At 40.5% G+C, this 13,150-nt stretch overlaps 1 protein-coding gene and 1 pseudogene across 1 annotated transcript; one reads left to right on the forward strand and one right to left on the reverse strand.

The window, feature by feature from the left end:
• Positions 1-5,291: 5,291 nt before the first annotated feature.
• Positions 5,292-8,902, reverse strand: LOC123423389 (rust resistance kinase Lr10-like; the record flags this gene model as incomplete). Its single annotated transcript, XM_045107835.1, is given in 3 exon segments — positions 5,292-6,615; positions 6,817-6,840; positions 8,022-8,902. Coding segments are annotated over 3 exon segments (1,978 nt in total), but the record flags the coding sequence as incomplete, so codon positions are not given.
• A 392-nt stretch (positions 8,903-9,294) lies between these two features.
• On the forward strand, positions 9,295-11,928 carry LOC123423390 (annotated as a pseudogene).
• Positions 11,929-13,150: the final 1,222 nt, after the last annotated feature.

Here is a 13,150-nt window from a genome sequence, read left to right on the forward strand (position 1 = left end):
ACATTTAAGTCGTTGTGTGAGGTATATAATGCATCGATAACTACTCTTGAAGATTGAAATGAAGGAAAGGCGGGTGCAATATGTCGAGATGCTATGTAAATATGTTTTCATTTTCACATGAAGTGAAAATCTAGAGTGTTGAATCGAGAGGGTACGAAAATGGTGCTACAGATGTATGATTCCTATATAAGAGGAGCTACATATTGCTGCAGAGACTAATCCCGAAGGATGAAATAAAGGAAAGGTTGTTGTAATATGACTTCTATCCTGTTTTTAAAATGTTTCAGTTTATAGGATATGGAAATTTACAGTAATGAATAAAAAGGTTATCTAAACGTGCTAAAATTGATCATTTGTACAAATAAATTTTTGGAGGAGCTACATACTGCTGCAGAGACAACTTTGACATCAACAAATGAAGCAGGACTGATAGCATATGTAAATTTTGCTATTTAAGCAACTTTTCAGTTTCACACAAGAGAAAATATACCATGATTGATTGAAATGGTACAAAACATATTACGAATTGTCTGATTTCTACATGTAAGTTGTTGTTTGAGGTACATCATGCAACAAAAACTATCATGTAGTATAGAATTGGTCGAAAGGCTACTGTTATCTGTCGACGATGCCATATAATATAATTTTCAGTTTTAGACGAACGGAAATCTAAATTGACTGATTAAGATGATGCGAAAATGATTCTAATGATGTATAATTCCTACAGAAGGCTGAGCCACATACTGCTGCACAAAGTAGTGGCAAACTATGAAATGAAGAAAATGATGTTGTAATATGGCGACTACCCTATTTGAAAAATATTCCACTTCCCCGGGAAGAGAAAATCTATATGTAATGAAGAAAACGGTTACCAGAAAAGTGTTAAATGATATCATTTCATATATAAGTTGTTGGAGGAGCTACATCTTGCTGTAGAGACATATTCGGAAGCAAGAAATGAAGCGTGATTAGTAGCATATGTCGATTTGTCTATTTAAAAAATATATTTTCACATAAGATAAAATATACCATGTTGTACCGAAACAATACGAATAATATTACAAGTTGTCCGATTTTCACATGTATGTCGTTGTGTGAGGTATATAATGCAACGGTAACTGCTCTTGAAGATTGAAATGATGGAAAGGTGAGTTGAATATGTGGAGATGCTATAAAAATATGTTTTCATTTTCACATGAAGTGAAAATCTAGAGTGATGAATAAAGAGGTTACGAAAATGGTGCTAAAGATGTATGATTCCTATATAAAAGGAGCCACATACTGCTGCAAAGACTAATCCCGAAGTATGAAATGAAGGAAAGGTTGTTGTAATATGACTTATATCCTGTTTGAAAAATGTTTCAGTTTACACGGTAGGGAAATATACAGTAATGAATGAAAAGATTAAGAAAATGTGCTAAAATTATATCATTTGTACAAATAAGTTTTTGGAGGAGCTACATACTGCTGCGGAGACAACTTTGACAGCAACAAATGAAGCAGTACTGATAGCATATGTCGATTTCACCATTTAAACAACTTTTCAGTTTCACATAAGAGAAAAATATAACATGATGGTACGGAATTGTACAAAACATATTACAAGTTGTCCGATTTCCACATTTAAGTCGTTGTGTGAGGTATATAATGCATCGATAACTACTCTTGAAGATTGAAATGAATGAAAGGCGAGTGGAATATGTCGGGATGCTATGTAAATATGTTTTCATTTTCACATGAAGTGAAAATCTAGAGTGTTGAATCGAGAGGCTACGAAAATGGTGCTACAGATGTATGATTCCTATATAAGAGGAGCTACATACTGCTGCAGAGACTAACCCCGAAGCATGAAATAAAGGAAAGGTTGTTGTAATATGACTTTTATCTTATTTTAAAAATGTTTCAGTTTATAGGATATGGAAATTTACAGTAATGAATAAAAAGGTTATCTAAACCTGCTAAAATTGTATCATTTGTACAAATAAATTTTTGGAGGAGCTACATACTGCTGCAGAGACAACTTTGACATCAACAAATGAAGCAGGACTGATAGCATATGTAAATTTTGCTATTTAAGCAACTTTTCAGTTTCACACAAGAGAAAATATACCATGATGGATTGAAATGATACAAAACATATTACGAATTGTCTGATTTCTACATGTAACTTGTTGTTTGAGGTACATCATGCAACAAAAACTATCATGTAATATAGAATTGGTCGAAAGGCTACTGTTATCTGTCGACGATGCCATATAATATAATTTTCAGTTTTAGACGAACGGAAATCTAAATTGACTGATTAAGATGATGCGAAAATGATTGTAATGATGTATAATTCCTACATAAGGCTGAGCCACATACTGCTGCACAAAGTAGTGGCAAACTATGAAATGAAGAAAATGATGTTGTAATATGTCGACTACCCTATTTGAAAAATATTCCACTTCCCCGGGAAGAGAAAATCTATATGTAATGAAGAAAACGGTAGTGGCAAACTATGAAATGAAGAAAATGATGTTGTAATATGTCGACTACCCTATTTGAAAAATATTCCACTTCCCCGGGAAGAGAAAACTTATATGTAATGAAGAAATTCATGGACATTGTTTTGGAATTTGAAAAAAAAATATATAAAATTCCGGCGCTTTTTTGAATCCTATTTTTAATTCGAAATAAAAATCCGTCAGCATTTTAATTCAAAATTCCTATTTTTTAGTATGCAAAAGTTTTTGTAATTCTAAATTATTTAAATTATAAATAAAAAAAATGGAACGGAAAAATTTAAATAAAAAAAGAAACAATCAAAACAGGCTTTAGCTATTTTTAAAATATTAGGACATTTTTTAAATGCATTAACATATTTTGAATTAGAAATTAAGAATTTTGTTAAATGCCTTTAATAATTTTTAATACATGGAATTGTATTTGAGATCATGGACTTTTCTTATTGTACAAATATTTTTCTAAAATTGCAAACATTTTATTGTATATGCGAGCAGTTTTTGAAGTCACAAACATTTTAATTTTTGAAATGTGTTGATTTATAATTTTTAGTTTATTAAAATTTTAAAGATTATTTGAAGTTCTAAGTTATTTAAAATAAAAAAATAAAACGGAACTGAAAAGAAATAAATAAATGGAACTAAAAGCAGGCGCCTGTGCATGGGCCGGCCCATACGGTGTGTTGGATATTCTCCCAGCATGGAGAGCGTAATATAGGTTGTTTTTACATGGGCCGGCCCAGTCAAAGGTTTTTTGCTTTATGAAACGTTTTCTATTACTTACCGATGGCATGGTGGCTAATTTATGCAAACTTTAGGGGTAATTTTCAAGACGGACGACCAAAAACCGTATTTGCTTTATTATTAGGGAGGGAGGTAAAGATAAAGAAAGATAAAGATAAAGATAACCTCTTTTTTTTCAAGGAAACGGATCATGATAACCTTTTATGCAAACATGATGGGCCCAAAATGGTATTTGCCGCCTATAGAAGTATGTAGCACGGAAACAACAAAGTGACCTACATGGACCCAAACCTGTAAGGGGTTTTCAGTTTTTGTTTGTCTTTTCTTGTGTATCATGTTAGTATTTTCATTGTTCCCTTCTTACTTTTTTTTGGGTTTTCCCTTTTCTTTTTCTCCCGCACCCCCGCCCCCTCTTTTCTCCCTTTCTCCATTTTCTGCCTCTACATATTTTTTGTGTAAAATATATATACGTATTTATTGAGAAATGCATGACTCTTTTCTTAAATATGTGATCATGATTACATGAACATTTTTTTGAGGGACATGAACACTCGTTGAAATTGAAAGAACATCCTGTTCGAACAAGTCAACATTCTAAAAGTAGATGTTTTAAAAAGGGATGAACACTTTTGCAAATTATAACAATATTTTTTAGTATACGTGAACATTGTGTCAATTGCATTAAGTTTTATATAAAATAAGAACATTTTTAAAGTAATTATTTTTATGATTTTTTTAACAAGTGAATACTTTACTCCTTTTCATTATAGATTGGATTATAATTTATATTTTAAGCACAATTCCAAGAAAGAAAAAAAGCATACCTATGTGAATGGGCGTAGTGGCCGCAATCCATTTAAGTCCCATGTGTCCGAATGTTTTCTTCCCATGTGGTAAACTCTTTTTTTAAGGGGGGAGGGTGGGGGGTGTAAACCCTTTTCAAGTCTCACTGTGTCGAATTGTTTATCAAACATGCATTGGCGTGTCGTCCTGGGCCATAAAAGAAGCTAGAGTGGCACCACCAAGGTGGAGGTAGAGTGCCCCATGGCGGCTGATAGGAGGTGAGGCGGTGGTGGACGATTGGTGGTGGTGGGGGGGATGATGCAACAAAAGGACTGAACCTGAGTCGGTGATGACCCAACAACGTAAATAAAGGCGATGACGCAAAATTGGCGGTGAATGCGGGTGCGGAATGGCTCATTAGAATATGAGAAGGCGAGGTAAGAGGGAAGGCCGGGGTGGGGGCAAACGAACGAAGGCAATGGCAAAGGGCCATTCGAGACCGAGAGGAGAAGGTGACATCAAACATCAGTCATGGGTGGAGAGAGACGACGGTCCGGCCGATGCTGGTTCGATGGATCATTTGAGGTGGATGGCGGCGGTGATCAGGGCAAACATAGATGTTGGGGTGGGAAGAAGATGTTTGTTTCCTCAAACTATTCGACACAACGAGTTAAAAAAACATTTAAAAAAAAAGAGAAGTGAGCAATGTTGGACCTCGATCGGCCCGGGAAAGGTGATGGGCTCTGGCCTTGTTGTTAGAAGTAGGCTTCACGCAGGGCCCACTATGGGCCGTGCACACGGATGCTATCCATTCCCAGCCGCCTCCACGCTTCTCCGCCCACCGCCGCCGACGATGACGCCGGCCGCCGCCCACCACTTCTGCCGCCCCGTCCGCTCCCAACGGCAGCAAGCATGCGCCGGTCACCCAAACCCAGCAGCAGAAGCAACCGCAGCCGGCAGGGAGCAGTCACCGCAGCAGCAGTCCCCCCAATCCCAACGGCAGCAAGCAGCAGCTAGCCGAGCTTCGATTCCTCTCATATTCCAATAATATCAAGAGGTACATCACTCCTCTCCCTCCCACAGTTTCTGATTTACTAGTCTGTTATCATACTCAAATGATCGAAGCTCGAATTGAAAATGCTCAAATGGAATTCCGATTCAATGGTGGCATTTTACCTGATGTGCAAGTGAAAATGTGTGAATGTGGATCACATTCACTTTGTGCTGGGAAGGAAAAGTTCCGTCACTAACTGTCGGATGTGGACGGACTGCAATGCAGCGATAATTAAGGTAATCAGCAGAGTATCGAATTTTACACGAGCTATTCGCAACTTATGTAGAGATAAATATGGGAGTAGCTGTTAAAATACAAGTCCAACTACAAATCCTGTATTACAGTGGTAGTGACCGCTGACCAGTGATTATTCATACACCTCCAGATGCAGTGTTGGCAGAGTATATATACCAGTCCCTGAATGCTGACAGAGTATGGTAGTTCCTCCTCTGATTTATTACAGCACAGGTTCATTCTCATATGAGACGAAAGGCTTTGGTGGCATCTGCAGACTCTGCAGCCTCCCTGTTAGCATGTTAACCACCTTCGTCATCGACGGCCGGTTTCTCGGGTTCCACTGAATACACCACAGTGCCACCATCGCCAGCTGCCTCACCTTCTCTTTCTCTTCTTGAGTCGCTTCCAGAGTAAGCGCCAACTCCTCCCCATTGATCACTTTCTCGTAGATCCACTCCGGGAGGTAAACATCGTTCTGGCTCTCAACACTTGGGTCTGAGTTCCTCCTTCCGCTCACCATCTCTAACACCAGCATGCCGAAACTGAACACGTCCGACTTGTACGATACTCCCCCAAAGTTCCGGGAATATAGCTCTGGTGCAATGTAGCCCATTGTGCCTCTTGCTGCGGTTAAGGTGACGATGCTTTGGTCCCTCGCGCACAACTTGGCAAGGCCAAAGTCTGAGATCTTTGGGTTGAAGTTGTAGTCGAGCAGGATGTTGTGAGGCTTGATGTCAAAGTGGAGGATGCGCTGGTTGCACCCTTGATGCAGGTACTCCATTCCTCTGGCGATGCCTAAAGAAATATCTAGCAGCTTGTCTGGTACCAGAAGGTTCTGAAAAATGTTAGGGTCATTAGAGAATATGTATTTCTCCAGTGACTCGTTAGGCATGAATTCGTAAATAAGAGCCCGTCTCATTCCTTCGGAACAAAATCCCAGGAGGCGGACAATATTGGCATGGTGGATTAGTCCGATGGTTGCAACTTCGTTGATGAATACTTCTCCCTCTCCTGTAGAGTTCTCTAGCATCTTGACTGCCACAGGCACTCCATTTGGTAGCTTGCCTTTGTAGACACTTCCAAATCCTCTCTGCCCTACTTTTTCCTTAAACCGTCTTGCCATCTTCTTAACTTGAGAGAAAGTGTACCTCGTGGGTTTCGATGTTCCATATGTCTTGAGAAACATTTCAACCTTCAAATGTATCTCCGCGTTATATCTTGTCTTGAGTGAAAGATAAAGCACAGTGGCCACCGTTAACAAAAGAACAACAAATGCGGCCACCGATGACGTAGCTGAATAAACAAACAATATGACATCAGCATATTCCACTGGGAATTAAAAGCCCATACTTAGTTTTATGTGGATATTCAGATAAGAGCACGTCATGGTTCAGAGCAGCCAACAATAGGGATTTGCATAATACAAATTTTGAAATTAAAATGGTACAGGAACAATACAAATATAAATACGATAGAGTATAAATCAAGTAGTACCTGCGATGACTTTGATACGGGAACCTGCAGATACCAGAAAAGAGAATTAGACTCCAATGATGGTTTAGGAAATATAAATGACTTAATACTTCTTGATTTTTTTTGTAGAACTGTCAAATTGCTTTCGTTGTTGTCTACCGTTGGTGCCATACATTTCCCTAGCGGTGATACAATAGAGCTTTTAATGTTTGATGATAAACAAAGAAACAGTAATCTTTCGGCCTTTTTGAAAGAGAAAATCTTTGTCACAACTGACCAACCATATTTCATTTTTGGAGAGCATATAGGAGAACCACATGTCTTCATATCTAGAAGAGAATGTCATGAACATACTGTGGTACTGGCCAAGCTTTACACTGAACTTAGACAATGACGTTACTCAAGATCCCATTACAAAAGGAAACACAGCCTACCAACTGTTCTATTTTTATGCGTGCTTTGGTTGTTGTGTTATGTTACAGAGGATGTGGTACCGGTTGAAGATTGTGCTGTCGATGGTTTTTTGCTGGTTTCCTTGCTTTCGGCTTGGCTCTGTAATGCGCTTCCTGGAAAACTTGGCAAGGGTTGGTTCTTGGATGGGTCGCTGACCTGAATGGCAGGCTTCATAGATAGAGCACTGGGGCTTGCTAGACATTATCCGGTTGGTAAAATGTTGACCTGAATGGAAGGTTTATTATATTTTTTATAAAAATGATAATTTGCACACTCATTTCTGTTTTCTTTTGTTGTTCAGAAGTATTATGCTTTAGGATTCTGTTTGTATTGAAATTGTGTTTGTGAATTTGTACCAAAGTATTGGACTGATATCTCCAAAGGATTAGTTGAGTGTTGTATAGATGAATAAATTTTATAAGGCGAGTGTTTAATAGATGAACAAAACATTATTTCTTTCCCCAATAATTTTTCAGACTTTTTATGAGTTCAGGTGCTTAGGTCACTGTGCTTGCTCAAGAAGGCTACTTAAATAATTTGTGGTGCTATTTTGAAAGGACAATAGTTGACAGAAATTCTCGTGGAGATTCAAACACCTGAAATTATAGAGTGAAATTTTAAGTCTATGATTAGTCAACTCTCTCCATTTAATACTTTCCTCTCTCTCCTTTTTTCCACTCACTCAATTCTAGTTTTAGACTTCAAAACTTCATTACAAATAAAACAGGATGATGCAATTAAACATGGTTCTAGAGAGTTAGAATTGATCATACCGCCAGGCATACAGAATTGTTCATTCCGTTCTGAGCTGAAAGCGCAGCGTCGCCCACTGCGCTCACATTGTCTGCAATCGTAATCTTCCCAACACACCTCGGTCTCAGCAGAACCGAGGAATGTTTCTGCTTGTTTCTTGAAGTACCCTGGGTCGAATAATGGACTGCAAGTCCAATACATGGGTATCAGATCGCCACGGACATTATCTGAGACTGTGATGACCTTGCAGTCCAACGGAAGAAGAGACATGTCTTCATAACCAGCCACCAAATAAAAGAAGTGGGTTGTGTTGCTAAGGCAGGAGACTGGGCCAACAATCCCATCGGCAGCACCAGGTGCGAACTCTCTTGAACAGTGCACCAGGGCTGTTGGAGAACTCCGGATGAAAAATCGGTCACTACTTGGCATCTCATCATTGAAAACATCAACTTGTGGAGATGATGAGTTTCTGGAGATGACGAGCTTCTGCTTGAGCACCAAACATGGGTCTACAAGCGGGATAATCTTCATTGAAGAACGCCTGTAATCTATGGCGCTAACATTGTATGGGCCAAGAACGGGGTGAAAAAGGATGGTGTCTTGACCAGAGCATGCTAACTTCCTGGTTGTTCTGTCACCACAACCACATGATGATGTATTGCTGGATTCAAGGCATAAAGGATACCTGATCTCTGGGCCGTGTTCGCTGCACTGGGATGGTGGGCAGTATTTGAAGAAATCTTTATCGTCCCATGCCGTTGCCAAGTAGATTCCGTGGTTGATCAGAGGCAGCAGCAGCAGCAGGGCTATGGCAAGTAATTTACGCATCTTTCCGTACAATTGTAACTGAGATGGAGAGGAAGAAGAAGAAGAAGTGGAGTGGACAATGCAAAAAGAAACAACACTTATTCCCCACCATCTATAGGTAAGCAGTCACAGTCATGCTCTACTGATGATGAGGATAGTGTTTAAATTGATAGTCCATGCCATGCTCTTGTGGATTTAATGTGATTGCAGACTTGGTTCAGCCTACTGTCCAGTCTATTGGCAGCTGTCACAGTGTGGAAAATCTCTGGAAACATTGATGGTACAGAAGACTCCAAGTCTTGGGTCGTCTTCTAGTCCTAGCTACACAATCGAGAGAATATCTTCCTCTTTTGAGCGTCATGTATATACCAATGAAGTCATAATCCATATCCCAATCACACCATTAATTGGTATATACAGCTGGATATGATCAACTAGTCGATGTCGATCCCTTGCCCCCCTTAGCACTCTTAACAGAACTAAACTAGGATATCAAATCCCTAGTGCATCTGTGAGAAAGCTTTCATGGGGAACCCCGGTGCATTTCATCGTTCTATTACCCTGCAATCCTTAACTGTCTTCTCCCTCGTTGCAGTTCTTGCAGCAGATCATGTCCAAGGACTAGACGATGGGTGCACACCTTTCTCCTGTGGGCATCTGCAAGACATACGACCTCCTTTTCGTCGGCGAGGTGATCCTGGTGAGTGTGGTGTTGAAGCATACGAGCTGGGTTGCACCAGTAGCAAGGCTACAATTCACATCAACACAGGAACATACTATGTGACTGCCATCAACTACACCGGTTCCTACTTCTGGGTCGTGGATCCCAACTTCAATACCAGTAGCAACTGCCCTCTTCCACAGAGGAATCACCTGGCCTATGGATACTTTGGCGAAATTGATTCAGTTTCACCACCTGGCCTTCGTTATTTGGTCACTCAAAGCTACTACAGAGCATGTTTTGCTAATTGTTCACGAGCAGTAGCGAAGAATAGTGCATACAAGCCCGTTGCTTGCCTGAGTGCCAAAAATTCACATGTTTATGTCTGGGTGTCTTATTACGGGTGTATGGTTGAAGATCTTGAGCCTTATTGTGGATGCCTGGCCAATATTCCATTTGGTAACGAGTATTCTCCTGATTGGCTACAGCTACAGAATGCAAGTTATGCAGATATCATACAAGTCATAAGTAAGGGGTTTACTGTCCAATTTCCTGTGGACACCACGGGGCCTTCTGCTTCTATGAAGTTAAGAAAAAACATCAATTTATGCCTCAACAATTCAATCAGGTGATCACCCTGTGGTTCAGTTTCCTCCCTAATTTAGTTTCTCTACTCTCTACTTTTATCAAGAATTAATGTCGGGCTATTAAGCCCATCTTTAGTAGAGCACCTACACACTCGTCATTAATTCATCTTGTACTTACACACTTAATGCTAATTGGTAGCAAAGGTCTGTTAATCAATTGCACTACTCCATCCATGTCGGGCACAGGTTAGATTATGTCAAATTTTAAAACAACCGTCCAGAATAGAACACATAGTCGAATTACATGGTGGCAAAGTCGAACACTGTTGTTGTTTGCAAATGGGATTGAATTAGTATGCAAATGGAATCCAAGAACCGTGCTCCGTTCTAAATCAATTTCTTTAAATGATATGATCTGCAGCTACTTCAAGGAGCAATCATCTGGTGCAAGCATGCGTGAACTGGACTCATGCTTTTTTCTGGAGTGAAGTGCACTTCTTAGAATGCGTGACTCAGTACTCCAACGATCACTACTACACAACACCGTTTGTTTTGGTTGTTGTGACCATATTATCGGTGATTGCTGTCCCCAAGTTCTTTTTCGGTACGTGAGAATTATATTCCTTTTAGTTTCAAAATTGAATTTACATGCTTTTAATCATCATGGACAAAATCTTGGACATAAGTATCTAGCTTACATCTGTATGTGTCGCCTTGTTGGGCAGAGTACTATGTAGGTTCTTGTTGGCACCCCTGGCTGTATGGATATTCCTAGCCTACAAGTACTCGGAAAACAAGGATCATAATTGATGCAGTTGAGAAGTTCCTCAGGATTCAACAAATGATTGGCCCTAACGAGGTATGCCTACACAGACATCGTTGCAATCTCAAGCCATTTCAGAGACAAATTGGGCCAAGGGGGCTACGGCACTGTGTACAAGGGCATGCTACTCCCAGGCGGTGGTCCCATGTCGCCGTCAAGATGCTAGAGGGCAACTCAAATTGCAATGGAGAAGATTTCATCAGCGAGGTCTCCACCATCGGCAGGATCCACCACGTCAACGTTGTGCGTTTTGATGGGGTTCTGCTCGGAGGAAATGCAAAGGGCCTTAGTCTACGAGTACATGCCCAATGGTTCTCTGGACAAGTACATCTTCTCTACTGAGAAGAGCTTCTCATGGGACAAGCTCAACGAGATCGCTCTGGGCATTGCCAGGGGGATCAACTACTTACACCAGGGGTGCGACATGCAGATTCTACACTTTGACATTAAGCCGCACAACATCCTTCTCGACAACAATTTCGTCCCAAAGGTCGCAGATTTCGGGCTTGCCAAGCTGTACCCGAGGGGCGACAGTTTCGTTCCTTTGAGCGCCATGCCGGGGAACCGTCGGCTACATAGCCCCCGAGATGATATCCCGGAGCTTCGGCGTCATAATCCAGCAAGTCCGACGTGTACAGCTTCGGGATGCTGTTGCTGGAGATGGCCGGCGGGAGAAGGAACGCTGATCCAAACATGGGGTCCTCAAGCCAGGCGTACTATCCGTCATGGGTGTACGACCAGCTGACCCGGGAAGAAGCGGGCGAGATATCTCCAGTTGCTGCCGACATGCACGAGCTGGAGAAGAAGCTGTGTGTTGTCGGATTATGGTGTATTCAGATGAGGTCTCGTGATCGGCCAACGATGAGCGAGGTCATTGAGATCCTGGAGGCTGGGGTTGATGGCCTGCAGATGCCTTCGAGGCCGTTTTTCTGTGACGAAGGACACATCCATGTGGAGGACTCTTACCATTTCACTTCCGAGCTGACGGCGGTCTCGGAGGAGGAATTGAGTGTGGTGTCAGAGGAAAACGATGTGTGAGGTATAGATACAATATGGTGGTATTAACTTATATCTGTAAAAGTTATTGTTGTAACAATACGAACCAAGTATAGATGCTTTGTACAAACTGCCTTGCTTGCTGGTGCGGAGCAACTTCATCAAATAAGTATGAAATCTTACATCCATCTATTTGTTTGCTCATTACTCTTGATAAATTATGATGAAAAATATTACTTGAGTAGTAAATTCTTGATACAAATAAGTCTGTGAGAGGTGACAAAAGGCTGCCTTTTTCTTGTTGAGAAACATTTTCAGAGAACATACAGTTAGTGGATGAAGATTATCACTGAGAAGCTAGCTTGCATGCATTTTCTTTTCTTTTGCATATGAAAGACCCATAAAACCATTGGTCTCCAATTTCATCACAAATTTATTGAGATGTGGTTTTAGTTTTACAGCAACATCATTCTAGGTTGAGTTTCCAGCTGCATAATTGGCATTGTTGCAGTTTCTCATAATCTACCCTTCAGGATTGTGCAAAGACATAGATAGATAGCCTTTTCCCCTCTTTGCCGCTAAGAAATCGTCGCGGTCATGGAATTAAAGAACACATTTAAGAACAGAGCCACATGCCACAGCTGATCTTCTTACATGTTGTCTTCGATCGTAGGCAGGGAAAATAATAATTCCAACTCTGATTTAATGGAACTCCCTGCCGTGTTGTAGTGGATGCATAGACTTGGTGAGATCCAGTCCTGTCAAATGGTACTTGTGTGTGTGTGCGACAAGGGGTGCCATCACAGTGTGGAAATTCTAGTAACAGTGACAGTTGCAATTTCTGAAGAATGGGTGGATACTGTGAGTTACCCAGTAGATGGGCAGAAAAATCTTGTGGTCCTGTGATATGCTTACCCTAAGACTGAAGCTACTAGCAAGTGGCAGCCCCTGTCACAAACTGCCTTCCTGGTCCTGCACTTGTTATTGCAGAAACAACAAAGTAATTTCAGTTAAGTTCAACATATATGACTTTTTTTGTTTACTCTTGTAAACAAATTTTCGGTCGATATACATGTCAGAACCACTCGTCCGGTTCCTCGGAAGGATGGATCTCACCCCCTGTCATAGGACAGATGAGAAAAAAGAGCACCTCTATTCCTTATTGTAGAAACAAATATTTGTTTAGATAACTTTGTGTTCCTTTTCTCAGAAAAACAGATGAACTTTGCATTATTGGATAAACAATCAATCAACATTACTTGGAAGCTAACTTAC

Source organism: Hordeum vulgare, unplaced genomic scaffold, assembly GCF_904849725.1.
Source record: "Hordeum vulgare subsp. vulgare unplaced genomic scaffold, MorexV3_pseudomolecules_assembly, whole genome shotgun sequence".
Taxonomy (NCBI): domain Eukaryota; kingdom Viridiplantae; phylum Streptophyta; class Magnoliopsida; order Poales; family Poaceae; genus Hordeum; species Hordeum vulgare.